The following is a 25,888-nucleotide window of genomic DNA, read 5'->3' as shown; positions in this document are numbered from 1 at the left end:
TCGTGTAGTGAAATTGTCAGGGCGTGACGTTCCGAGATAAAGTCAGATGCATCTTACAAAATTTCCTTTTCTGATTTTTGGAGCACAATAATGCTGAGACCTAAATCCATCCCGAGAGTTTCTTACGAATAAGTTAGAGGAGCGTGCCCATCTCCACGCGAGTCACTGCCCTTGGTTCTGGTCCCCGTCCTGGGGAGGAAGCACGTCAGGAGCGCTGGGTGCTGGGATGCGGGCGGGATTATGCCGGAGGGGGTCCCCTGAGCTGGAATGCACGCTGCCCAGAAGACGCCAGAGGAGGAACTTCTGACGCAGTCCCCCGTGGCCCAGGGGAGTCCTGGCGGGTCGAGGACACGGGGAGAGGGACAGAGAAGTCAGAGGGAGTTGTAAGCGAAGGGGCTGCCAGAGACGTGTGCTTTGTTAAAAGTTTAGCGCTGGCTCTTTTGGACTTTCTCCCAAAACAGAGTGCCCTCTTTAACCCCCTGTAGCTCTTGGATGTCTGATCTCTTAAGAGCGTTCCAGACGGAGCTCTTGGAGAGCAGGGACAGTGCCGGTGTGGGCTCACCGCCGTCTCCCCAGCACCTGGCACGAAGTTGGCGCACCGTAAAGAAGCTGTTGCGAGGGGGACCCGAGGGTGGGCGTCCCACAGCCAGTTCTCAGATGCGGCAGCCCTGTCCACCACCCCCACGGTGGCCCTCCCCTCTCCCGCAGCGCAGGTGCTCTTTCTTCACGGCGCGTGGAGCAGGCGCGTGTCTGCGCCGGGGGCACGGTCGAGCCACTCCTGGATGACGTCATCGGGCAGGCAGCCAGCTCATTGACCTCATGGACCTCACCTGGCTGGAGGTGTCCTGATTGAGTGACTCGCTGAACCAAGTGTCCGGGCTCCATCTCTCCTTCTCCTTAGAAGGTCTTCCATCCACCATGGCTAAATCTGGTCTTGGAAGTCAGGTGTAGTCTTCCTACAGCAAAACGTCTTCCTCCCCAGTGCGTGTTTATGGATTCCAACCCCAGGGAGGGGTAGCCGGCATTAAATGAAGATGTGGGGCTTTAGTATTTTCAGTGAATTCTCGCAAGACAACCGATGAAGGGGTTTCTAGGTTTCCAGATTGTGATCCGTTGTCTTTGATGCGTTAATAATGTAGCACGCATTCCCTCTGAACGCGAGGACACGGAGCTCATGTGACCCTGTGCTTCTAAGCCCCCCGGAGTGTTAGGGAAGGAGCAGGGAGAACATGCAGGCTCTGAGGAGAAAGGTGAGAGGCGGGAGGAAAGACGTTTCCAGAAGCATCGAAGGACAAGTGCGCAAGAGGAAGGAGCAGAATTCCCAGAGGCGGGATAGGGAGGTCATGTAAGTTTCTGCTATAAACCAAAGGTCTGTATTCTTCCAAATCTGCTTTGAAAGTTCAGACCTGAGCTAAAGCAGCCATGAGCCAGGGAAGAGGGGCTGTGATCTCAAAATTGTAGGCAGTGTGTTTGGACTACCGGGGCGTGGGCGACAGGGGCTGTGTCTGTGCCACAGGGCGCCTGTGTGTCCTTGGCCGCGACCCAGCTCTGCACTTGCCGCGTCTTCCTGAACCACCGTGAGTGCCAGGTGGCCGCTGACCGCTCTGGGAGGCTGGGCTCCACCAGGGAAGGCGTGAGAAGTACACGGAGCAAGTGTCAGCTATTGCTAGAGGACGCCCCACCCCGCTCCTTTCCAGTCTTCTGTAGAAGCGGCCCTTGAACGCGGGAGCCCAGTTCACTTGGACGGACCCACCGAGGAGAAGCGGGCCGGCACTGCGGGAGGGCTTCGAGTCTGTCACAGGCTCTTGGGGGTCTCCCTTCGTCTCTGATGTCCACTAAACTCTTCCTTTCCTTCTTGTCGTAATTCAGGGGGAAGCTTCCCCCTCAGCCATGCTTCCAACCGAGATGATGACGTTCTGGCTTCAGAAACGCTGAACCGGTCCTTTTTGGGCCCAGGAGGTCATTAAAGAGGTTCCACTTAGAATTGAGTAGCATGACTGATAAGATGACAATCGTTTAATCTCCTTGTAAGTTCTGCCCATCCGTGATGATCTCTGTTGTTAGTTTCGAATCGGGGGGTCGGGTCTGACGAGGTTTGTGTGCGGAGTTAAACTGTGCGTGGAGGTTTTGCGGTGGAGGGAGGATTTTTTTGGTTGCTGTGCAGAATATTCTTGTCCTGGTTTGTTTTTGTTTTGATTTTTAATCTTGAGTCTTAACAAGAGCCAGGGGCGCCCGGAGAAGCAGCTCTCGGGTTTTGCAACGTGAGTCCGTGAGGTCTCGTGGGGACAGTGACACTTTGCTCCCAGGGTTATTGTGAGCGTCACAGGTGAGGGGCTGTGAGCCTGCCTCTGGCTGGAGCTGTGTGCCTACAAAAAACAGAAAATCAGTAACTATGTCCTTGGCGATGAGTTCACGCAAGTCCCCTGTATTCACCGAGCGCCAGGGCCAAGCTGAGGGGCAGGCGTGGTGTGCTGCCCGGCGGCAGCCGTAACTAAGGAGAAAAGTTCAAGTTCAGATCAACACCTGTGCCTGGGTGGAGGAGGACACTTAGAATCACATGCTCCCTGTCAACCTGTGGACTTGCTCGAAATTTTCTAAAAATTCCCAGATACTCCAGAACAATTAACAGACCGGCTCCACCACCCAGGAATGGAACCAGCACACACGTGTTATTGCTACGTAATGGGGATCTGTGGGGTCCATAGATCCCGTATCGTAGCACTTACGGATTTGTTTCTGAATCTGTGCTTACCTGTTAGTGACATTCTTCATCATCTATTAAAATAAGTTTCTCCCCGCTTTTTTGGTTCCTACCAAAAGGCATCTGAAGAACCGGCTGAAATACTGAAATTCAGTAGCACAGTGTTTTGGCCCATGCAGATGTGCGGAACGTGAAATACCTCGTAGACGTCTTGTGTCCTGAGCCCGTCCCCTAGAGGAGGGGCGGCCAAGCATTCTGGCCCTAGACAGCGGCATTCCTTATTAGAAATAAAACACCCTCCGTAGCCGTTTTATGAGACTGGTGATTACAGATTTGCACTTTTCTTCTAAATTCTAAGTGTGCCCGTACAGATGGTAGGTCTGTGGGGCTCATCTGAGTTCTCCCTGTCCACGTAAGTTTTTATAGATGAATAAATTGTTAGGGTAAAATATTCAAATTCTTTTCCGGCTAGTGGATGACCAAATAATTGCACGATGCCCACCAGCAACCCTGGCCAGGCCGTCCTGACACAGCAGATGGGGGAGTCAGCAGCAGGGGGACAAGCCAAGCCCTCCATTCCCCTGGAGCCGCGGGCTCTGCGACACTGGGAGGCAGAAGTAGCCCCTAGCAGGTCTCACTTCGAGGAGTTGCTAGAATCTCATCTTTGCCTTTTCTGCCTTTCTCTGGTGACTGCTTTTGCCACTTTCAACAAGAAACTATTCTTTTTATTTCATTTTTTTAAAGTTTTTTTTTTTTTTTTTTTAAGTAATCTCTGCCCCCAACGTGGGGCTCGAACTCGGGACCCCAAGATGAAGAGTCGCATGCTCCACCGACTGAGCCAGCCAGGCGCCCCTCAACAAGAAAACATTCTTTTTATTTATTTATTTATTTGAGAGAGAGAATGAGTGGAGGGGAGAGGGAGAATCTCAAGCAGACTCCATGGTGAGGGCGGAGCCTGCGGTGGGGCTCGGTTCCCACGACCCTGAGATCACGACCTGAGCCCAAATCAAGAGTTGAAAGCTTAACTGAGCCACCCAGGCGCCCCAAGAGAATATTCTTTTTAAATAGAGGTTTTTCTGGGCCTTGATTTTTAGAGTGAGACCCTATAATAGTAGTGTGGCCCCGATCATTTAATGAAGCTCTCAAAGTATCTGTCTTTTACCCAGGAGATAATTTTGCTCGTTGTTAGAAACGAACCTTCGTTTAAATTTTTAAACTAAAGGGGCGCCTGGGTGGCTCAGTCTGTTAAGCGTCTGCCTTCGGCTCAGGTCATGATCCCAGGGTCCTGGGATCGAGCCCCGCATCGGGCTCCCTGCTCAGCGGGAGGCCTGCTTCTCCCTCCCGCACTCCCCCTGCTTGTGTTCCCTCTCTCGCTGTCTCTCTGTCAAATAAATAAAATCTTTAAAACTAATAATAATGAAATAATTTTTAATTTATTATTTTATAAACGTTTATAAACAAAAAAAGCTGAAAGTCCAAAGCATTAATGTTTTAAAAATCCAAATATTTAGCTTTGGGTTACCTTAATTTGAGAGTCAGGTTCATTGTGATTGGTTTTTCATTTTCAGTGCAAAAGGCAGTCCCCGCTCGGGACCGCGTGCTTAGACACCGGCTGACAGCTTGTCGAAGGACTGCCCTCACGGGCTACAGGCTTGCAGAACCAGCCCAGCCGAGTCCCGGCCACGTAAACGGGGCACCCCTCCTCCTTGGCTGTGGCGGTGACTTGTTCCTGTGCGGGGGAGGGGCACGAGGACCGGGGTGGACGGCGCAGCAGAGAACGTGCTCTGTAGGATTTTGACCTGCCCCTCCTGCTTCTGGCTGCTTCTCCCTGCTCCTGCTGTCTGGCTCTTCCTCTCTCCCCATCTTGGTTCCCCTGAGCTGGCCCATCCGGTCCCGTGACTACTCTCCGAGTCGACAGCTCCCCCATCCGCCTTCCTGCTGCAGGCCTTTCTTCTTGGCGGCAGGCCGGAATGTGCTGGTGCCTCACGTGCCCCAAACCTAGAGGATTTGGGGCACAAAAAGCACTTCTCCCCCATCTTGCAGTGACACCCGCAGCCAAAGTCCTAGGACTTACTCTTGACACGTCTGTCGTAGTTTTGACATCAGCCTAATCATCAGAGCAAGTCAGTCCTCCCACCAAAAGATGTCTCGCATCCTCCCCCCCCCCCCCCGCCAGTCCCCTGCGATCACGGGCTCGGAGCCTGGCCTGGCACAGCCGCCCCCTCTCCGATGACCCCTCCCCAGCCGGTTCCGTGCGCTGCAGCCGGCGTGGGCGCCCCAGTCTCCGTGCGTGTCGTGCGTCCTTGGCACGGGCTACTGTCACTTCTCCTGCCCCTGGTCCTTCCGTGCTGTTCCCGCCGCCTGGAGCGGTCTGCTCTCCACGGGCTCGTGCTTACCCGCTGGGCAGTAAAGAGAAATTTCTCCAGCGGGATCTCCGACCCCGTCTCTTCCATAGCATCCTCTCTTTCAGTGCTTTTCTCGCTGTTGGTAATTGTAGACGTATCCGATTGTTTGCTGTGTTTGTTCAGTAACGTGCGCGTCCAGCCTGTGACGGACCGGACGCCGGACGTCACGCCGGGCACGTCACAAGGATTTGTGGAAGGTAGAGGTGCCTTTGTGACTTCTGGGCAGGCAGGAGAAACCGGTGTCTGGTGACTGGTGCTGGGTCGTCAGGTAGAGCCAGTTCAAGCCGCAAATGAGAGCCCCCAGGACGAGAATGTGCCTTGAGACCAGCAGGTCGAGTAGCGTGTGCCTCTCCTTGGGTTTTGGGGCTGAGCGGAGTTTGGACCCCCAGCGAAGGCCATGCTGCTCAGGAGAAGAAGTCACCAGGGAGACCGGAGCGGCCATAGAGCTGGGTGGGGGTCCAGAGGAGAAGCCGGGGCCGGAGGGAGTTCCTAGAACGCCGTCGGGATGGCCCACAGACGCACCAGGGTCAGGTGGACACCGGGCGGTGTCCGCTGCTAGCGACCGACCTGCCCTTGCCCGGCAGGGGGCGGAGGGCGGCCCTGGCTTCCAGGCAGCTGCCCAGGGAGTGGGGACTCGTGCAGGGCGTGAGGAGTGCCAAGTGTGCGAACGGTTCCCGAAAGAAGCTTGGCGCTGAGGAGACAGAGAAGTGGGTGGACGCGGGGTCAAGGGACGCTCAGGGTCCGGTGGCGCGTGCAGGCGCGGGGCTGGGCACGGTCTTCGGCCGGAACCCGTGAGGAGGGACAGGTTGGAGGCACGGGAAAGAATGGCAGAGGGCGGCCTCTGAGGTGGATGGCGGGCCGTCTTGGGACACAGGCAGGAGGAGCCTTGACCCCACCCTTTGAGTCTGGTGGCTCTGCCTCACAGACGCCGTAGGACACGGTGCATGCACGGGCCTGGACAGTGAAGCCCATCCTGTCGACCCTTCCCCAACTTCCATTTAAGGCCTACACTATGGCGACAGCGACCTCACCTCCAGGGTGGTGGTTCCCTGCTCCCTAAGAGCTTCGCTGGAAATGGAGACATGAGCGCTGTCTTGCTCATAAAGTACTCCCCCCCCCCGCCCCCCACAGTGCCGGGTCCCCACGCGCTGCCGGTCCGGGGGACAAACCACAGACACGGGGGTGGCTGTTAGGACTGACGGCCGTGGGTGGGGGGCATCAACCGGGAGAGCTCAGCGGATACTTCGGGTGCTTTTGCAAATATTTCACGACCGTTCTAAGCGAGGGCACGTTCTGCGCAGGATGCTCCGCTGGGGGCTGTGTGCGGTCCCGCCCGGCAGGGTCAGGTCCGCGTGGGTCCCGGGCCGCGTCCGCTGCTGCCACCGGAGCGAGGCATCTACGCGGTCTCGCCACCGCCGCACGTAGCCGAGACCCCGACTCTCGGGAGGCCCCTTCCCGCGCTGCGCGCTCGTCCCACCGGGAACGTCGCCCCCGCTCGGAGGACGGAACTGGCGCTTTCGCCCGTCCCTACTCCCACCTTCCTGCCTTTGTTCCTGAAACGGAAATGACTGATGACAAAGAAGAGAGGACTCTGGTCCCGTCCCCCCCCCCCCCGCCCCCCAGCATATTCCTTAAGGGGATTTGCCTGGTGCACGTGTGTATGTTCATAAGCCGCTTCCTACCCTGAGACTTGTCACCGTGTCCGGTCGTGTATCAGTAATGCTGGCGGCGGTCCCGCATTCTCCACGTGCTGGTACGTGACACAGGCCAAGTGCTACTAGGTGCAGTGCGTTCCCGAGCGTAGCGCGGCGGAAGGCATCTGCTGGTATGTGGTATGGAGCTGTCCGCACCCGGTAGCCTGCCATGGGGGTGTGTGGCTGTTGGTTCCACGGCTTGTGCGGTGTCCAAACACGCTGACTGCCTTACCTCTCTATGGCATCTCCTGTCATCCGTGCCACAAAGCTTGTCCTGCTGCACCATCACTGTGTCTTTCCTGCCACCGCGGGAGAGCTCGAGGGGGCTTATTTCCCTTTCCTTTCTTATTTCCACCAGTGGACCGTATCGTGGGTCTGGATCAGGTGACGGGCATGACGGAGACCGCCTTTGGCTCTGCGTATAAAACCAAGAAGGGCATGTTCCGGACCGTCGGGCAGCTCTACAAAGAGTCTCTCACCAAGCTGATGGCGACTCTCCGGAACACCAACCCTAACTTCGTTCGCTGCATCATTCCAAATCACGAGAAGCGGGTACGTGTCCCGCACAGCGTACGCCGCTGTTCAGAGCGGATCCGGGTCAGGTCGCGGAGACTAAAGTGTAAAACTGTCGTTTGCTTGATTAGGCTGGAAAACTGGACCCGCACCTGGTGCTAGACCAGCTTCGCTGTAACGGGGTCCTGGAAGGAATCCGGATCTGTCGCCAGGGCTTCCCCAACCGGATAGTTTTCCAGGAATTCAGACAGAGGTATTGCTAACTTTGACCTTTTTCCCGTGTGTTTCACAGCTTCTGTTGATGTGCATCAAAACAGGGAGCTGACGAGGAAACATTTTTCCTTGCCTCCTGGGTAGTTTCTGTTGCTTTTCCATATAGGAAAGGGATTATTACCGTTATTACCTTGGTACTGGCCAAGAATCTCGAGTGCCACCTTTATACAGAAGAAAATTTGAAAACTCAAGAGAAGTCAAAAGTAAATCGTTCAGGAGTGACTCTTGAAGACATTTGGGGATATTTTTCTCCATCTTCCGGTGAAACGTACCCGTGTAGGTGGGCTTATGTGCAAATGCGTACATACGTTTTCCACTGTGTGCATGCGCACGTGGACATGCGGGGTCCTTTTACTGACGCAGGGGAGGGAATCGGTTAGATTAGGAAAGGATGAAGAAAAAAAAAAGGCAGAAGATCAACAGAAGTGGTTGCAATAGAAATGAACGAAAACATGAGAAATTGATTTTTTTTAAACGTATTGTGTAATTTATGTATCATTGGGTATTTGTGCCATTTGCTTTTTTTTTTTTTTTTTCATTTTTCTCTTGGAAATCAGATTCTCAATTATGACAGCATTGGCTGTTCGATCATATAAACAAGCCTGCAGGTCAAAGAAGGGTGCTTTCGGCCACCGTTCCAGGTGGAATCCAGCTGAGAAACTATTCCAGAGTGTAGGGGCTTGGGGGAGGCCTCACCAGGGCCCCACTGTCTGCTAAGCACGGTAGAATTTTGCTTTTTGTTAATAGGAGGAGAGGGACTTTAATTAGCGTCCAGAATACAAAGCTGAGTGATGTAGCCAGGATTCATCCTTCAGTGTGTTGTAACCACGGTCTTTTTGCTAAAATGTATTTTTCTTGCGGTAGGACCCACCTAAAGTGCCCAGATCTTAAATGTACGGCCCAACGGGCACAAGCAGACCCAGGCCTGTGCTTTGTTGAACATCACCCTGCTACCCTTCTCCTGGTGAAGTGGAGGCCTCCAGGCATTACTCTGTTACAGAATAAACGCCTACAAATCACACACACAGGGCCTGATTCTCCTTGCATTTTAGGCCTGTGAACGTTTGGGGGGAAATGAAAAACAAAAGATTTTTTTTTTTCAAACACCATGCTTTCACTCTTCACCACAACTTCTTAAACCCAGTGTTTGTCCTTGGAGAGCTAAGCTCCTAAGAAAGAGAAGCTAGATCTGCAGAAAATCTCCGATCGGGACCCCGTCATGTCTTGACCTGTCCTGCGACATGATGACCCATCCCATTCTTGCCTCTTCAAGAAGCGGAACTCACAGTTAGTAGGAAGACGTGCCCACAGATTTTTACGGGAGATTTTTGGGCTGGTTTTCTTACAGATACGAGATCCTGACTCCGAATGCCATTCCTAAGGGTTTCATGGACGGCAAACAGGCTTGTGAACGAATGGTAAGCTGCCCTGGACTTCTCTGCTTCGCGGACTACTGATAGAGTCTGTCCTGTGGCCAAGAGTAAACGGACTCTTTCTCTTTCAGATCCGGGCTTTAGAATTGGACCCAAACTTGTACAGAATCGGACAGAGCAAGATATTTTTCAGAGCTGGCGTTTTGGCGCACTTAGAGGAAGAAAGAGATCTAAAGATTACCGACATCATCATCTTCTTCCAGGCTGTCTGCAGAGGTTACCTGGCCAGGAAGTAAGTGGGAAATCGCCAACGAGAATGCTCGCCAAGCACGTGCTCGTGCCGAGCGTCGTGTTTTGTGCTGGAGACGCAAGAGCGTGGGGCGCCAGGGCCCCATCCCGTGAGGAAAGAGACAAGGGGCCGAGGCGGAAAATCCAGGGCTCGGGGGCTTGCTTGGGCGTGGGTTCTCAGCGCAGGTTTCTCTGAGGCTGTGAAACCCGCAGGACGGGAAGGGGCTGGTCCTGGGAAAGGGGGGCGGGGGGGGGCGGAGCAGCTCACCAGTGAGGGTAGCACAGCGCAGTTCTGGAAAGCGTCGGCCACCTCCTAGCAGGTGCAGCAGCCCCGCGGGGCAGGAGCGTGATGAGTGGGAGGACACGCAGGGGTAAGCCGGAATTTCCGGGTCACCCGGCTGGCAGATGGGACGAGAGTGGGGCCAGAGAGGAGTCGGGCAGGCCGCGTGGACAGCTCTGCAGTGATGCCTGGCCCCAGGAGGTGATGGGGACCGAGAGCGGTGGCCGGACTCGAGATCCGATCAGGAGGGCTTAGGACTAGTGCGGAACCAGCGGCAGGGATGGGGTTTCCTTCACGTCCTGCCACGGGAGGCCGGGGCCTGGGAAGGAGGGTACGGTCTGTTGTCCAGGGCCCTGTGGCCGGCGGCGGCGGGTTTTCAGCCAGATGAGGTGGAGGCGGTGTTTGTGAGTCTTTGCCCACAGCGTGGCAGGATCCGAGCTGAGGAGGAAGCACGGAAACTCGGAGAAGAATATGACGTCTTCGGTGACTCACACCAGGACACGGTGGGCAAGGAGGAGCAAAAGATGAGGGGTTCTATATGTTGTCGGTGCTCACAGCACGTTAGCTGTCCCCATAGCCCCCGGCCCACGGGGGCCTGCGGGGACGGGAGTGAGCCCAGCCAGCTGCCTTCCAAGTAACACTTTGACGGCGACCAGAAGCAGAACTGTCCAAAGCGTGGGAATGAACTCCGTGCGTTGCGGAAGTGTGTGCAGCCTCCTCACTGGAATCTAAACCCTGCAAAGGTCACGTCGAGATCGGTGATCAGAAACAAAGATCTCTTGAGGACATAGAACGGGCACGCCTGCGTGACTGCTACGGAAGGAGCGGCTCGGTCCCTTGCAGCCCGTCAGTCACTCTAGGTACCCGCCGGGCTGGACTTAGGGTTCGGGCCCACTGGTGCCCGAGAGTCCATGAACTTGACGTCGGGGCGCCCGGGACTTAGGATTCGGGCCCACTGGTGCCCGAGAGTCCATGAACTTGACATCGGGACGCCTGGGAGAAGCAGGAAGAAACGGGTGGCTTTGACACTTCGGCTTCAGACGCGGGTCACCGAAACCCCCGCGAAGAGAGTGGGACAGCGCCCGCACCCGGCAGCCGTTCGGGTTCAGTGGAGGGTTGAGGGGAAGGAAAACCAGCCGCCTCGTTCAGACGAGCAACTGGCATGTTCTTGACCCGTTCTGGCCATTTTCTCCCAGAGGCCCATGGAAGCACCAGGGCAACGGTTCTCAGTACGGAGACTGGGGGACTGTGATGGCGTTTCTTGAAGGAAACTGCGAGAATTGGAAGGCCGATGCTATTTTGTAGTCTGAAAAAGCACACTTAAAACTGTTGTTCTTGAAGAAACTACTACAATTAAGGCTTGGCCCACCCTGCATGGCAGGTAGGCATGCATGAGAAGGAAGAAGGCTTTGTAGGGAGCCGAGCAGCGGGCTGGAGAACATTCTAACCGGCAAGGTGGCCATCCGGAGGTTCTGGGACTCCTGCAGGGAAACGTTAACCTCAGGGCGGCGGAAGGGCGAAAAGTCGCCGCTTGTGCCCTAGATCCAGAACCTTCCGCTCTGAAGATTGTGCTACGTGACTCCAGTACATACCGGTCATTGCTCATGTGAAGAGATAATTGTAAATGTTTCTTACTGTCTTTTCCATCTCCTCCAAGTGCTTCTCTTCCCGGGAGAACCCTATCGCCTGTCTTGCAAAGAGTTCTGGAAAGGTCTCGAGAGGAACAGTCACAGGTCTAGAGGTGCCCGGATGTTCGTTCACTGGCCCGGCAGCCGTACTCTGAGGGGCCTGAGTACATCGCCCACAGGACTGGGATGCTGGGACCACAGAGTAACTGGGCCGTGCTCTCTGCTCCCGGGGAGCCGCGCCTGGCTGGGAAGGTGGCCGCAAGTCGCCCCAGCGCCCTGAAACCCAGCGGATCCGAATGTTTCAAGTAGCGGGTGGTCCCACAGGGGCAAAACAGACCTAGCTGAGGGGAAAGCTCAAGTCTAGAAGCCCGCCAACAGTGTCGGAAACCCAGGTTCCAGAGGTGATGGGGCAGAGCCAGACTGCTGGGCAGGGAGCGAGGGGCAGGACCCTCGGAGCCTGTGTCCCCTGGCAGTGCCATCGTGCATAGACAGACTAGTGGCCTCCCCGGAGGAGGGGGCAGCACGGCGAACTTGGCTGGGGGTTCGGGGGTTGTCCTGGCAAGAGAGGGGAGCTCTGTTCCCGAAGGCGAGCGAGAAATTGAAAATACTCGAGTCAGGACAGTCACAAGTGGGCCTCGGTCGTTTGGCCCGAGGCGGCAGCATGGAAAGGTGGGAAAGCGCAGACTTGGTGACGACGAGACCGGGGTTCGAGAAGCATCCGCGTGTCCTGACTTCTTGGGCCCTTGTCTGTAAACGCGAGCCAGTAACCCCACCGGGTGTGGGGCTGCGGAGTGGGGGGACGGGGAGGGAAATCACCTGGGAAAGAGGGGCCGATGGAAAGGAAAAGCAGTAGCTGATGAAGGAGACGGGGCGCCAGCAAGGGGAGGATGGGAGAGGTCGCTGTCCGCGTCCTCACCGCCTCGGGAAAGCAGGGGTTTATTGGCGCCCGGGAGCGCATAGTCGCGTGCGGACACGGGAACGCGGCGGCGGCGCAGAACGAGGCGAGGGGCCCAGCGGGGCCTCTTGCGCCCCGCTCCGCCCTGAGCTGTTCTGGCTTCCGCAGGGCCTTCGCCAAGAAGCAGCAGCAGCTGAGCGCGCTGAAGGTCCTGCAGCGGAACTGCGCCGCCTACCTGAAGCTCCGGCACTGGCAGTGGTGGCGCGTCTTCACGAAGGTGGGCCCCGCGCACGCCCCCTCCCCGGGCGGCCCCGGCCCGGCGCGCCACCGCGCCGCCCTCACGCCCCGGTTCTGTCGCAGGTGAAGCCGCTCCTGCAGGTGACCCGCCAGGAGGAGGAGCTTCAGGCCAAAGACGAGGAGCTGCTGAAGGTGAAGGAGAGGCAGACGAAGGTGGAGGGCGAGCTGGAAGAGATGGAGAGGAAGCACCAGCAGGTGCGCGTGCGGCCGCAGACAGGGGCCCTCACTCCTCCCCCCTCCCCCCCGCCCGGGGGGACCCGCCGCGGTGTCCGACCCTGCGCCGCGTCCTCACTGCTCCCCAAAGCACAGGCATTTGGGAGGAGAGGTGACAGGCACGTGGCCGCACGCGTTTGGGTTTGTAGAAACGAAAGTCCGCCGAGCCCCGGGCCGCGTTTGTAGACGAGGGTCACGGAATAGTAGTGTCAGGGCCAGGAAGGTGAAGGATGAAGGCAGGACTCTCCCTCCATACCAGCCCGCCTTGGCTGTCACCGTGAACGCATTTGAACCACGGTTTCCCTCTCCTTTTGTCTATGACCTTCACAGAAGAAAGTAGCATGATTTGAGTAAGTGTTAGGATAGTCTGAGACCCCAGAAGCAACCAAAACCGTTTTCATCTGGCTTGTTGTGCTGTAGCTACGGAAGATCCGAAAGTTTCGCCAGCGATGTTACATATTTTTTTTAAAGATTTTACTGATTTATCTGACAGAGAGAGACACAGCGAGAGAGGGAACACAAGCAGGGGGAGTGGGAGAGGGAGAAGCAGGCTTCCCGCAGTGCGGGGAGCCCGATGTGGGGCTCGATCCCAGGACCCCGGGATCATGACCTGAGCCGAAGGCAGACGCTTAACAGCTGAGCCACCCAGGTGCCCCGACGTTACATATTTTTAACCCTCGGTTTCTTTGCTGTCGAACATTGGCCCCCGAAATCATGGTGACTGTGTCCGGTGTGGGGGCGGGGGGGCGGGTGCAGCAAATGACCATGCTGGGCGCTTCGTGATCGCAGCTTCTGGAAGAGAAGAACATCCTCACGGAGCAGCTGCAAGCCGAGACGGAGCTCTTCGCCGAGGCGGAGGAGATGAGGGCCAGGCTTGCCGCCAAGAAGCAAGAACTGGAGGAGATTCTCCATGACTTGGAATCCAGGGTCGAAGAAGAAGAAGAAAGAAACCAAATTCTCCAGAATGAAAAGAAGAAAATGCAAGCGCATATTCAGGTGGGTATAATGGTCTTTATTTCCAGTTCAATTTTGGGCTCTCCAGGTGGTTCTGTTGCATAAACGAGTGGAAGCTGTGGCTTTGGATCGTGTCTGGGGACGAGCAACAGGAGTCAAAGTCCCAGGTCTGGCCCTTCCCAGAGGACCATCGCTGGACGAGCACAAGGAACAGATCGTCTTCGAGCACAGATCTGTTATTTTTACGTCCTGAGGTAGCGTCTCCCGGCACACACACGGATTCAGAATAGGAACACGCTCGGACCTCATTCGTCCTGTGTCATCATTAATCGTGGCATTGCTCACTCCGTTCACTAATAGGCCTCTGTCAGGTGCTTTGGTTCATGAGACATGCTCGTCTCTGACACAGGAGGTGGCCAGGAATCAGAATGAAACCCTCAGCCCTTCCTGGGCTGTCTCTTGCTGTACCTGCGGTTGAACGCCCAGACACACAGTGTAGACCGTTCTGCCCCGGCCCGCACCCCCAGGACGCCCCCTCACCCTCTCCTGGCCTCCCACATCCACCTCCCGGATACGGTCCCGAGTGTCCACGGGGAACGTAGCCGGTAGCCACCATCCCTTCATGGGTCCGGCACCGAACTTCCTGCCAGGTCTCTCCCTGAATGTTTTCTCACCCCGTAGCTTATGTTGGCAAAGCGCAGGGAATTCAGGCATTTCTCAGACACAGAAAAGATAGCACGTTACTTCCTTGGCAAACACGCCATGCAGTGTCTCATCCGGAGACCTGCCATTGTTCAGCACGGGCGCTTTCCGGCACACCTCCTAATAGGTGAGCAGCATATCCCCAAACCTGTAAAAAGTGCACGTTCATCTGGCGATTCTAGTTCTGGGACTTTATTCCAAGCATAAATTGTTGGCAGCCATCTAATTATCTTAACAGTTGGGGATTGTTAAGCCATGGTAGGACCATCTGGTTACAAGTAAAAAGAGATTTATTTTCGCGGCGATCCATTAATGTGCTACTAGGGATGGTTGCAAAGGAGTGTACACAGAGTAAGACCCAACTAAAAATACATTTCTGTAACTTACACATTCATATGCATGATTTTATATCGGAGTATACAGAGGCCTAGAATAGTCACCATCCATCGTGAGCTCTCCTTAGTGGCGTTATCAACGGTTTCGATTTTCTTTCCTCTTGAAGAGCAGGTGCTCGTCTCAGAAATAACTAACTCACGTGGAACAAGGACACCGAAGTCCCCTCCAGTGTCCTCAGCCTTGATTTCAGTACCCTCACATGAAATGCTTGCATTTCTATTTATTTGTCAGAGAGAGAGAGAGAGAGAGCGCACACACAAGCAGGGGGAGCAGCAAGTAGAGGGGGAAGCAGACTCCCTGCTGAGCAAGGAGCCCAATGCGGGACTCGATCCCGGGACCCTGGCATCATGGCCTGAGCTGAAGGCAGACATTTAACCCATTGAGCCACTCAGGCGTCCTCTTTTTTTTCTTTTTTTAAGATTTATTTACGAGAGAGAGAACTAGTGGGAGGAGGCTCAGAGGGAGAGAGAAAACCTCCCCCAGTATCCATGCGGAGCGCGGAGCCCAACACAGAACTCGGTCTCATGACCCCAGGACCATGACCCGAGCCAAAATCGAGTCAGATGCTCAACCGACGGAGCCGCCCAGGTGCCCCAAAATGCCTCCATCTCTTTAGTCTCTTTAGGAAAACTATTATGTCCTCATAGAGCAGCAGACTTTGCATTGTGTTTTGCTTTTCAGGACGTTCTATCTCGTTCTTTACTAGACTCCTTTTTAACTTCTCGTTTTTGGCACTGCTATCTGAATTTATCATCTTCTGTGATGTGTAAATTCATTCAGACACATTCTAAAAGTGGGTGATTTTTTTTTTTTCCTTTTTCCTCTATCTGAGGAAAGCAGATGTATCAGAAGTCAGGATCTCCCAGGCCCCACGGCCCCTGGGATAGCTCAGCCTCGTTGGTCCCCCTTCTGTCATTTTTCTGTCCTGTGAGGCTTTGAGGAGCTTCTGATCTGTACCCTTTACAACAAAACTACTGGAGCTGGTTTTGGTGTGATTTTGTTTTTAAGATGAATTTCCTGATGGACATTATCGATACATGATTATTGTGGAAAACCTAGTGACCCCGGCGCTCCTAGTTTCCGCCCTCTCATCTACCCCCATCGCTGCTCTTACGTTGCTTGCGTAGATTTCTAAGCAGATTACATGGATTCACTTATTCATTGAAATCATAGGGGCGCCTGGGTGGCTCAGGTAAGCATCCGACTCTTGATTTTGGCTGAGGTCATGATCTCAGGGTCGTGAGATTGAGCGCCCCCGTCCAGCTCTGTGCTCAGCAGGGGTCTGCTTGGGATTCTCTCTCTCCCCCTGACCCTCCCCCAGCTCGTTCTCGCTCTCGGATAAGTCTTTAAAAAGGAAAGACCTTAATACTGAACACACTGTTATGTTCACTGCTTTTGTGAAGTTAGGAGTGTGCGGTGCAGGGGGGCACCTGACAGCGGACTGTGGGAAACTCTAGGACAAAGGACCCGTTTTGTTTTGTTTCAAAAACAAACAGCGAGGCAGGGAGGGACACACGAAGGCATCTCCGGAGTATTTTCAGTCACGGTGTGTGACCCTTATTTGGATTCCAGTGCAAACGAACAAATGTATTTTTAAGAGGTCTTTATGTTTGAGAGAGACAGCTGGAAGGTTTTACAGAGGAAAATCTGAGGTTTGGGATTTGCTTCAAGACGACCCGGGGTCGGGGGTTGGGGGTTGGGAGCTGGGGGCACGTGGGGGGGGGGGCGTGGGGAGAGCCCGTGGGCCACATCTATGCCAGGCTCCGCATGCTGCCGTGCGCTCTGGCACGTCTGTTGGAGGCTTTTCACAGTAACATGTTGATCATTTACACGGGTCTTGTTCCAGAACCAACAAGGATAAATTTCTGAAATTGGCCGTTCCTTGATCTGTACGTAGAACTCTGTTCGGTTGCGTCTGTTTACTACAGACAAGGCAGGGTGTGAAATCGAAGTGTGTGTTACCGTATCGGCTGTAAACCCTGGGATCCCACCCCGCGTGGTGGTGGGCTCACGCCGTGACGCCTCAGGATGTCCTTGCCCTTTTGAAAACCAAAAATCGGTATTTGATGTTAGCGTGCGCGCCTCCGACGGTTAGCGCAGCAGAACGTCGTGGGGCGGGTGGGCGCTGACTGTGTTTTCTGCCTCCCAAGGATTTGGAAGAGCAACTGGACGAGGAGGAAGGCGCTCGCCAGAAACTCCAGCTGGAAAAGGTGACGGCAGAGGCTAAAATCAAGAAGATGGAAGAGGAGATCCTGCTTCTCGAGGACCAGAATTCCAAATTTATCAAAGTAAGAGAGTATTTCCGTTACAAAGTTGATGAGCTCCCTGGAAGGGGCGTCCGGTGGGAAATTATCAAGAATTCAGGTTCAGTTATGTACTTTTCTCTCCTAAGGCTCTACCTGTATGGATTTCTAAAGACAGAAACTCTTTAATTATTTACATCCACCAAACAGCCTTCTAATCCTGCAGACGTTTGATGCGCGCGCCTCGCACGCGCCGATCCCTGCTCGGTGACCGGGCCCCCTCCACGCAGGCCCCGTCATCCCCTGCACCGGCCGCGGGGCTCCCCCTCTGTGGAGCGGTGGGAGCTGCTGGGGGGGGGGGGCACGAGCAACCTGTTTTCTGAGCAAGACCAGGCCCCCGAGGGGGGATTTGGAAGGCCTTCTCTGAAGCAGTCCGTTCCTTTCTCCTCAGGAAAAGAAGCTCATGGAAGACCGCATCGCGGAGTGCTCCTCTCAGCTGGCTGAGGAGGAGGAAAAGGCCAAAAACTTGGCCAAAATCAGGAATAAGCAGGAAGTGATGATCTCGGATCTAGAAGGTCAGTGTTTGGGGTCGGAGAAACGGCGGCCGGGCAGCTGCGGGTGTTTCCGTGCCACTGACAGAGCAGGAACTGACAGAAGGCGCGCACGCAGGTGGATCCGATCGGATCCGGGTCTGAGAGTTGCGGATGCGGCGTCCCGCCTCGCCTGCGGGCGCTCACGATGGCCTGGCGCTCCTTTGCTGGTAGTTAAGTTCGCTCCCCGGGCCGGAGCCGGCTGCGCTCTTACCTGGTGCGTGAGCGGTAGCGGCCGCTGGGCCTCGTGTGTGAGCAGTGTGAGGGTGCGTGGGTGTCGCGGCACAAGCGGACTGCTGGTGTCACGCCGTCTGGCGGCGACGGGAGCGACTGCTGAGGGCGGCCGCCTGGCGGGGTGACGGGAAATCCGAGGAGGTTCACAGAATGGAGCCTAGATTTGTGCCAAAGAAACGGAGAGAGGGGGAGCCTCTGCTGTGAAGGGCGGCCAGACCCGGGCGTCTACGCTGCAGGCGGAGGGCCCCAGGCCCCGACCGCACCTTCTCAACACTCTGCTTTCTTAGTGGCTGGAAAGCGAGCGGTCGTTTAAACCCCTGCCCGGGGTTTTGTTGTCTTGTTGAGTACAGACGAGGGAGGATGCCCGGGTGAGGGGTCGTCATGAGCCAGTCTTGCCAGAGTGGGGTTCTTCTGCTAGGGGAGGACCCAGGGTGCACGCACCTGCTCTTCACACCCGTGTGATCAGCCTGTGACGGCCGGCCGTGCGGGGAACACCGAGGCACGCGGGGCGCCGTGGGGCGGGAAGGACCCCCCGGCATGGTTGAGGAGTCCCTGGGGAGCTGTGGCAGGGGGGGCGGCAACCACAGGACCCTCAGCCCGCACTCCGTCCCCTCCCCCCGTGCCTGGGAGCTGCGGTCCTGGTTCCAGCCGGGGATGCCCGGGGAAGGGGCGTGGGGTGACGGGCAGTCCGCAAACGTGGGCCCGGCAACGGGTGCAGCGTGAGAGGGTCCGGGTCGCTTCCCACAAAGGGACATCCTTAAGACATCCCCCCTCCCCCCGCAATATCTTCCCCGAAATTCCATCCTCCCGCTGACTTCTCTCGCCTTCGATTTGATGCTAACGGCTGTGCGATGACCTGCTTTTGAGTCAAACGGCTGGTTTTCGACTTCAGTCGGTCTGTAGTTTGAATTTGTTCGTCCGGCGCACCGTTCGTGGGCGTTGAAGAGTTTCTCTCGGCTCTGGCCTTACAGAACGCCTAAAGAAGGAAGAGAAGACGCGTCAGGAGCTGGAAAAGGCCAAGAGAAAACTGGACGGGGAGACCACCGACCTGCAGGACCAGATCGCTGAGCTCCAGGCGCAGATCGACGAGCTCAAGGCCCAGCTGGTCAAGAAGGAGGAGGAGCTACAGGGCGCACTGGCCAGGTCCGCGTCCGGCCCGCACTGTCCCGAGCCGCCCGCCATGGGCCGCGCCCCCCGCCGAGCCTCTCGCGTCCGGGTTGGGCAGAAACCCGGGGCCGGGGGCACATAGCCTCCTTGTGGTGGGTGTGACGGAGGCGCCTGGAGCGCCCGGGGGTCCCTGACTCGGGTCAGGTTAGCAGGAAGCTCACATAAACCAGTCGGGGCCTTGGCACATGTCAGAATCCTGAGTCGTGATACGAGGTCCCCGGAAATCCACCCCAGAAGACATTATTTTACCATACCGAACGTTTTGGTTTCTGTACGGTAGAAATGAATTTCATGGTGCGTTTTAGAAGTCGAGAGGAAATCCCTTTTCGGAGATGACCCCCCACACTCAGAGGAGTGTGATTTGTTCTTCAGTTGTAAAGCATCCCCTTTTAGAATGGAAATCATGGACACTAAGTTTACGTATAACTCTTTGGCTACGCGGTCATGATTTATTACAACCGAGTACATCTCGTAACAGAATTTTCGTTCCAGTCCTTTCTCACAGTCGGTCTTGGTTTGGCCAGACTCTGCTTCTCCTCTCAGAGGTGAGAGCTAGGATCCAGGAGCACAGCTGTCCACACGCACTGTCCCGTCCCCCGGCGCCCCTTCCCTCGACTCCAGGCAGAGGGTCTGCCAGCACCTAGCCGAGGGGGGGACGGGCATGGGTGAGGGTGGCGTGTCACGCCTCCCCCTGCGTCCCAGGAGCGTGTCTGGAGTCACTGCAGGCCGGACACTTTGGCCTGGTGCCACCTTGAGCAGTGTTCTCATTCTGACATTTTGCTCGAGAGGAAACTCTGTTCTGTTCTGATCGTGACACTGAGCCTGTCCTTCCTTTGAATGGAGACTTGTCACCCTTTGGAGAGGGGGCTGGGCTCGAGTCCGCTGCGGGGTCTGCCGCACCTGGCTCTCGGGGGGCATCGCCCGGACACGGTCCCTCTGCATGTCTTCACAGGGGGGACGACGAGACACTCCACAAGAACAACGCTCTCAAGGTGGTGCGGGAGCTGCAGGCCCAAATCGCCGAGCTCCAGGAAGACTTCGAATCTGAGAAGGCTTCACGGAACAAGGCAGAAAAGCAGAAGAGGGACCTGAGTGAGGAGCTGGAGGCTCTGAAGACCGAGCTGGAGGACACCCTGGACACCACCGCGGCTCAGCAGGAACTCCGGTGAGTGGCGTCAGGCGGAAAGGCTCCGGACGTGCTGGCCCTCCTTGGGAGGGTGGGGGATTTCCTTTCTGTTGTTAGTTTGGGTGTTTCTCTCCCTACGGCAGGTGGAGCGGGAACAAAACAGCCCTGGTCAGAAACCAGCCCGCATGGCGGGGCAGTGAACCAGCAGACAGACGTGTGCAGGGCGGGGTGGGATCCCGCGGGGCAGGCACGCGGACCGGGTGAGAGGCCTAGAGAGAGGGTCACAGGGACGGGTGGGCCAGACACAGAATCGGGGGGAGATCCAGGCGCGCTCAGGTTGCGGGCGGGCGGATGAGAAGGGAGGTACAGGCTCATGCTCGCAAAGAGAAAGAAGGGCGAGGGCAGGTCCCCGGACAGGAGTGCGCATCGGGCCCAGGCGTGTGCCGTGCGGCCGGTGAGGCGACCGCCAGCTACGGGCGCGCGCGGCCAGAGAGATCACATGCCGAAGCCTCAGCTCACCAGCCCCCCGGAGGTCACAGGAGAGCTGGAGCGGCAGGCCGGGCAGAGGGGCTCCCGTGAGCCACTGATGGGACCTCCCACGTTGCTGCCTGGGCCTCTTCCTGACCGTCTGCTCCCTCCTCAAGGCTCGAGCTGCCAGGGGCATGAGGCCTCCCCCGGGTGCCCTGGCTGCGTGCGTGCATAGGCGTGCATGCACACGCACACCGGCTGGGGCTGCTGCGGGCTGTCCTCCCGCGAAGGCCTGGAATAAAACAGGAGGGGCCGAAGGGGGATCACTTATGAAGACAGGTGTGGGCAGAGAGGAGACAACCTGGAGCCCCCAGGAGGGGTGCCCTTCCCTGGAGGGCAAGGGTGGGCTCACCAGGGGGCGTGGCCGGAGAGTGACGTCACAGGCGTGCCTGGGAGGCGGGGGTCAGGGGGTGGGTGTCGGGGGAGTGGTGAAGAAGCAGAGGCCAGGAGCCTAACGATGTGCCAGGGACTTTGTCTGCAAATGCACACAGAGCTTGCGTCCCCCGAGACAGCGGGGGGCGCTCTGCCGGAGCCCGTCTGAGCCAGGCAGGCCTCCCCCCCGCCCAGGCCCCCCCGACCGCAGAACAGCTGTGCTGGCGGCAGCGTTAAGTCCTGGCCTTCTCCGTAAAATGTCTGCTTTTCAAAACCTGGAAACCGCTGAACCAGACTTTGTTGAAATACCCGTTCTCAGCCGGACTTTTGGCCACAGCAGAAAAAAAGGCTCTGATCATTTCTTCCATTCACTCTTGCCAAAAAAAGAAAAAAACAAGCACACGTGCATGTTTATCAAAACCACGCCCGTGCGCACCTCTCGCTAAGGACCCCCTCCCCCCCCCCCCGCTGGTTCGTCCCCGGGCATTCTGCATCCCGGGGGTCGCGGGGCGGTCACTGTCCTCAGCACATCCAGTACCTGCAGCGGACTCGGCGCGTAGCTCTCGGAGGACTTGCCCGGAGAGCCGAGGGGCAGCTGGCTTGATCAGCCTGGAGGAGGGAAGGAGGGCTAGTCAGGAGTCAGGAGCGGGACTCTTCCCCGGAGGGACGGTGCTCTGAACGGCAGGAGCACTGCTGCTGCCGCCGCTTCCACGGAAGTACTGGTCACACGCTGGGGTGAGCTGAAGTCACCAGACGGAGTGTGTCCGTCTGTCGGGGCTGGCGCTCGCTCCGGCGTCCACCCCGCTCTGCCGGTCCCTTCGTCTCGAGGAGACCGTGGGGACGGGGCCCGACCAGCGAGCTTGCAGCTGAGCCCGGCTAGACCAGAGAACCTTCGCTGATCCCTTCTGTCCGGCTGCCCTGTGACCCCAGAGCCAGCAGCCCCCGGGCCCCCCAATCCCCTGGGAGAGGGAGGAGAATGTGCCCGTGGGGTCCACCCCCAAGTCACTGTCCCGCTCACGTGTTTGGAACCATAAGAGTTATTCTTCAGGAGGGCTGGCAGGTCACAGCTCCTCCGTGTCCTGATGTCCTGCAGCTCTGAGCAGGCGTGGGTTTGCCTGGCTGGTTTCGGTCTTTACCAAGCCGTGTGCTCAGATGGACGGATTTGTGAAGTCTCCTCTTAGCGAAACCACCTTGGTCTTTCAGCCTACCCACCATGTGTTAGAGGAAATCGTAAAAGTACTGGAAAGCCACATAAAGACACTTAATGCTCACACGATCTTTAGTCCCCAGGTTTAGGTTAGAGGAGACCTCCATTCATCTCAGGACATTCAGAGCTCAGGCTCTGGTCCCTCCAAACTCCGGAGACCTTCTAAACCCGGCGTTGGGGCCCCTGCGCCTGCCTCTAGTTCCCTGTCCCTCCTCCCAGCCTCAGCCACCTCCTGATGACGTCTCAGGAGAGGGTCCACCTCCCAGGATGGTTAGAGTCCCGCCTTTATCGGGACACAGTGTCCCGATTCCCGGGGCCTTCACTGCCCCTTAGCTTTTAAAAACCTCTTCGGATTCACCCTTTCCAGTTTCGCTGAGATGTCAACTGGTGCTGTGGCATCTTGCGCCTGCCAGGCCACCAGGCTGCCCAGAGCAGTCCGAAGACCCGTGTCTGATCGTCACCACAGGCCAAATAATTCTCTCAAAGGAATTACCGTGATATATTTTCCATGACCATAACAACATCCCAAATGTACCGAGGGCTGTTACAGGCCAGGCCCTGTGCCGGGCGCTTCCCGTGTGCGAGTCTCACAGCGGCCTCCCGAGACCCTCGGGTGCAGATGGAGAAACCGAGGTCCAGAGTTCGAGCTGTGCGAGGTCCTGGAGTTGGCAAACGTGAGAGCCGTAACTGAGCCCACGTCTGTCGACTCTGGGGAAAGCTGAGCGTATTTAAAACCAAAACACCTTAAAAATGTCCTTTTAATTCAGTCGGTCCACTGATTCTGAGCTGCTTTCTCTACAAATACGTTTGTCCAGCACCAAGCGCGAACAGGAGGTGGCTGAGCTGAAGAAGGCTCTGGAGGAAGAGACGAGGAACCACGAAGCTCAGATCCAGGACATGCGGCAGAGGCACGCCACGGCCCTGGAGGAGCTTTTGGAGCAGCTCGAGCAGGCCAAGCGGGTGAGTGAGGCGGGGGCCGCCCGTGTCCGCGTCCTGCGGGAAGTCGCCCTCAGACCCCCTCCCCCCGCGCCGTCCACTCCGTACGGATTCACTTGGAGGCTCCCAGGCGGCTGCCGACCTCCGAGAGCCACGTGCCCGTGGTGTGTGTGTGTGTGTGTGTGTGTGTGTTAGTAACTGGGTGGGGCCGGCTGCCGTGGGTGTGTGTGTGGGTGTGTGTGTGTGTGTAACTGGGTGGGGCCGGCTGCCGTCTCAAACCCCACGTTCCTCCCAGGGTGTCCCCCCACCAGTGTCGTCTCCCGACGATGAGCTCAGAAACCTCGAACGGTCTGACGTCTCTCTCGTGCTGCCAGCCCGTCCCCGAGTCCTGCTGGTTTTTCCCGTGCCCCTTAGCCCCCCCTCCCCGTCCCTCCTCGCCCATCCTTGCCCTTGGTCTGTCTCAGGCCACTGTGCCTGTCGCCACCCCAGTCTCACGTCGGCTTCCCATCCTCCCGTCGGCTCCACGCTTCATCTCGTGCAGCCTCTGAGCCCCGGGCAGATGAGCCGCCTTCGTTATTCCCCGTACTCCTACCCCGCCCGTCCACATGCCACCTTCTGATGTGTGCGCTCACAACAGCAACACCGACGGGACGTCAGCTTCCCTATGCGTCCGTCGCCACGCTGAGTACTCGATGCGCGTTGCCTTTGACTTTTACTACAACCTGGTGGGGCAGACACTGCCCGCGGGGTTCGGAGATTACCCAAGGGTCACACAGCCAGTAAGCGGCAAGGGAGAGGGCAGCCGGGGAGAGTGTGGCCCCGGAGCCCTGACGGAACCCCCCAGCCGCATGGCCTCAAAGGCTCGTCCCCAGTCCTGAGTCTTCCCGGGGCGGCCCCTGCAGGGAGCCAGCCTGTTGTGAGCCCCCTTGCACCAACATGTGTGCACTCGTGTGACACGCCGCATTGGTCTCAGCCCGGCCACAAGACTCTCAGCTCCTTATTAAAAATAATTCTCAGAACTAACAGAACGTGTCTTACGCCAAGGGTAACGTGAATGAACGGTGACACTTCGGACAGATGTGCCCCGTGTGTCGCCCCCACACTGGGCTGACAAGGATAAAGTCCATGGCGCAGTGAGCCCCTTAATATCTGCCCCCCCCCCCCCCCCCCCCGCCCCAGGCAGCATGCGCCAGGGTGTCCCTGCTGTAGAAACTTCACCCTCCGGGAAGAACGGAGGTTTTCATTCAGACGCTGATGGCAGACCACGTAGCGGGCGCGATCCCACCGGTGGAAGAAGCAGCACCTTGTATGGAGTGTTCTAAAAATAGCACATTTCTCTTCCTTCGCCTCCTAGTTCAAAGCAAATCTTGAGAAGAACAAGCAGGGCCTGGAGACCGACAACAAGGAGCTGGCGTGTGAAGTGAAGGTGCTGCAGCAGGTCAAGGCCGAGTCCGAGCACAAGAGGAAGAAACTCGACGCGCAGGTGCAGGAGCTCCACGCCAAGGTGTCGGAAGGGGACAGACTCCGCGTGGAGCTGGCTGAGAAAGCAAACAAGCTCCAGGTAAGCCCGGGGCAGCCTGGTGCCGGGCTCTGGATGGGTCCGCCCGCGGCGAGCGTGCCCCTCCGGAGTCCCTGGCCAGTGTGAGGCGCTCTGAGTTCACTAATACTTGAAGAATGGACGGCGTGAGGGCACCCAGCCGGCTCAGCCAGAAGAGCACGTGACTCCTGATCCTCAGGGTCGTGAGTTCAAGCCCCACGCTGGTTGTAGAGATGACTTAAAATCAATAAGTACCATTTTTAAAAACCAGAAAAATCAAACTCAGGGCCGCCTGGGTGGCTCAGTGGGATAAGCATCCAACCCTTGAGCTCAGCTCAGGTCAGGATGGACTTGCATGCAGCCAGGAAAAACGATGCAGCAGATGAGTATTCGTTAGGAGAGACATACGTTCCCCGTGTTGCCGAGCTAAAAACCAATCACAGAACTGTGACTGTCAGACACCCAGGACCAGCCCGCGGGGCAGTGACTCACTGGGCCAACTCCCCGGACGCAACGCGTGGTCCTGCTCATGGCCGTAGTTCTTAACAGTGGAAGGATACAAAGCAAGCGAATAAAGGGGAAAGGTGGGGGGGCCCTGAGGACACCAGGTGTGAGCTCCCGGCAGTCCTTTGGCGGGCAGGCCCACCCAGCACCCCGTTCCTCCCGCGGCGAGCTGGGACATGTGCGGGGAAGCTCGCGGAGCCTGCCCAGCGGTGCAGTGGGGGGCCGGTCCCGTGGGCCCCTCTGCCTGACACGCACCAGTGTGTCAGATCCCAGAGGGGAAGCGGGTGCTCAGCGTAACGCACGGTGTTTACACCAGCCACCTCGGCACAGTGAGCCTTTCTATTTTAGGGAATGGTAGGCGCTTTCTGGAAGTCTGAGTTCCCAGACGCCAGCCACGGGCCCTTCTAAGGAGAGCGGTCCCAGCCTCCTCTGTTAACTCTTTCCTGGGTGTCCCGCCATAATGTGTGTGTTCTCGAAAGAGAACCTGTTCAGTGGTGTTAGTGCTGCCACGTGTTACCGTCTGTGTGGCAGGGAGGCGAGCTGAGCCTGCATCCGGCTCCTGTGGGTGGTCTCCCGTTGGATCCTCACACCGCGGCCCCTGGGTGAGTCTGGGCGCCTCAAAGAAGCAGAGGAGGGCACCGCCCTCTGGCGACTCCCCTGGCGGTCCCCGGAGCCAGAGCTGAAGGCGGAGGTCTCTTGTCGAGTCCAGAGCCCTTCACCACCACGCTGTTGCCAGGGCTGCGGACACGTGGGCTCTCCAAAGGCTGTTGCTAAAATGAGTACAAACAGAAATGTCCTTGGCTTGGGTCACGTGTATAGATATGTCCTCTGT

General features: G+C 57.1%; 1 protein-coding gene across 15 annotated transcripts in view; it reads left to right on the top strand.

Moving 5' to 3' along the window:
• MYH10 (myosin heavy chain 10) overlaps nucleotides 1-25,888 on the top strand; it is a 123,166-nt gene that overhangs the window by 78,144 nt on the left and 19,134 nt on the right. For all 15 annotated transcript variants that reach the window (XR_003525267.2, XR_003525268.2, XM_027625684.2 and 12 more), the window contains 13 exons: nucleotides 7,159-7,352; nucleotides 7,445-7,566; nucleotides 8,935-9,004; nucleotides 9,091-9,251; nucleotides 12,219-12,327; nucleotides 12,411-12,542; nucleotides 13,350-13,556; nucleotides 16,763-16,900; nucleotides 17,307-17,430; nucleotides 18,651-18,822; nucleotides 19,799-20,011; nucleotides 22,895-23,039; nucleotides 24,370-24,576. Coding sequence is in view for 13 of the 15 variants with exons in the window: in XM_027625684.2 (XP_027481485.1) it covers nucleotides 7,159-7,352; nucleotides 7,445-7,566; nucleotides 8,935-9,004; nucleotides 9,091-9,251; nucleotides 12,219-12,327; nucleotides 12,411-12,542; nucleotides 13,350-13,556; nucleotides 16,763-16,900; nucleotides 17,307-17,430; nucleotides 18,651-18,822; nucleotides 19,799-20,011; nucleotides 22,895-23,039; nucleotides 24,370-24,576 (1,994 nt within the window). In the remaining 2 variants the exon portion in view is untranslated. The remainder of the gene's footprint in view (nucleotides 1-7,158; nucleotides 7,353-7,444; nucleotides 7,567-8,934; nucleotides 9,005-9,090; nucleotides 9,252-12,218; nucleotides 12,328-12,410; nucleotides 12,543-13,349; nucleotides 13,557-16,762; nucleotides 16,901-17,306; nucleotides 17,431-18,650; nucleotides 18,823-19,798; nucleotides 20,012-22,894; nucleotides 23,040-24,369; nucleotides 24,577-25,888) is intronic.

This window comes from Zalophus californianus, chromosome 16, assembly GCF_009762305.2.
Source record: "Zalophus californianus isolate mZalCal1 chromosome 16, mZalCal1.pri.v2, whole genome shotgun sequence".
Taxonomy (NCBI): Eukaryota; Metazoa; Chordata; class Mammalia; order Carnivora; family Otariidae; genus Zalophus; species Zalophus californianus.
Note: the sequence above shows the minus strand (reverse complement) of the source record. Positions and strands in the feature narration are given on the sequence as shown.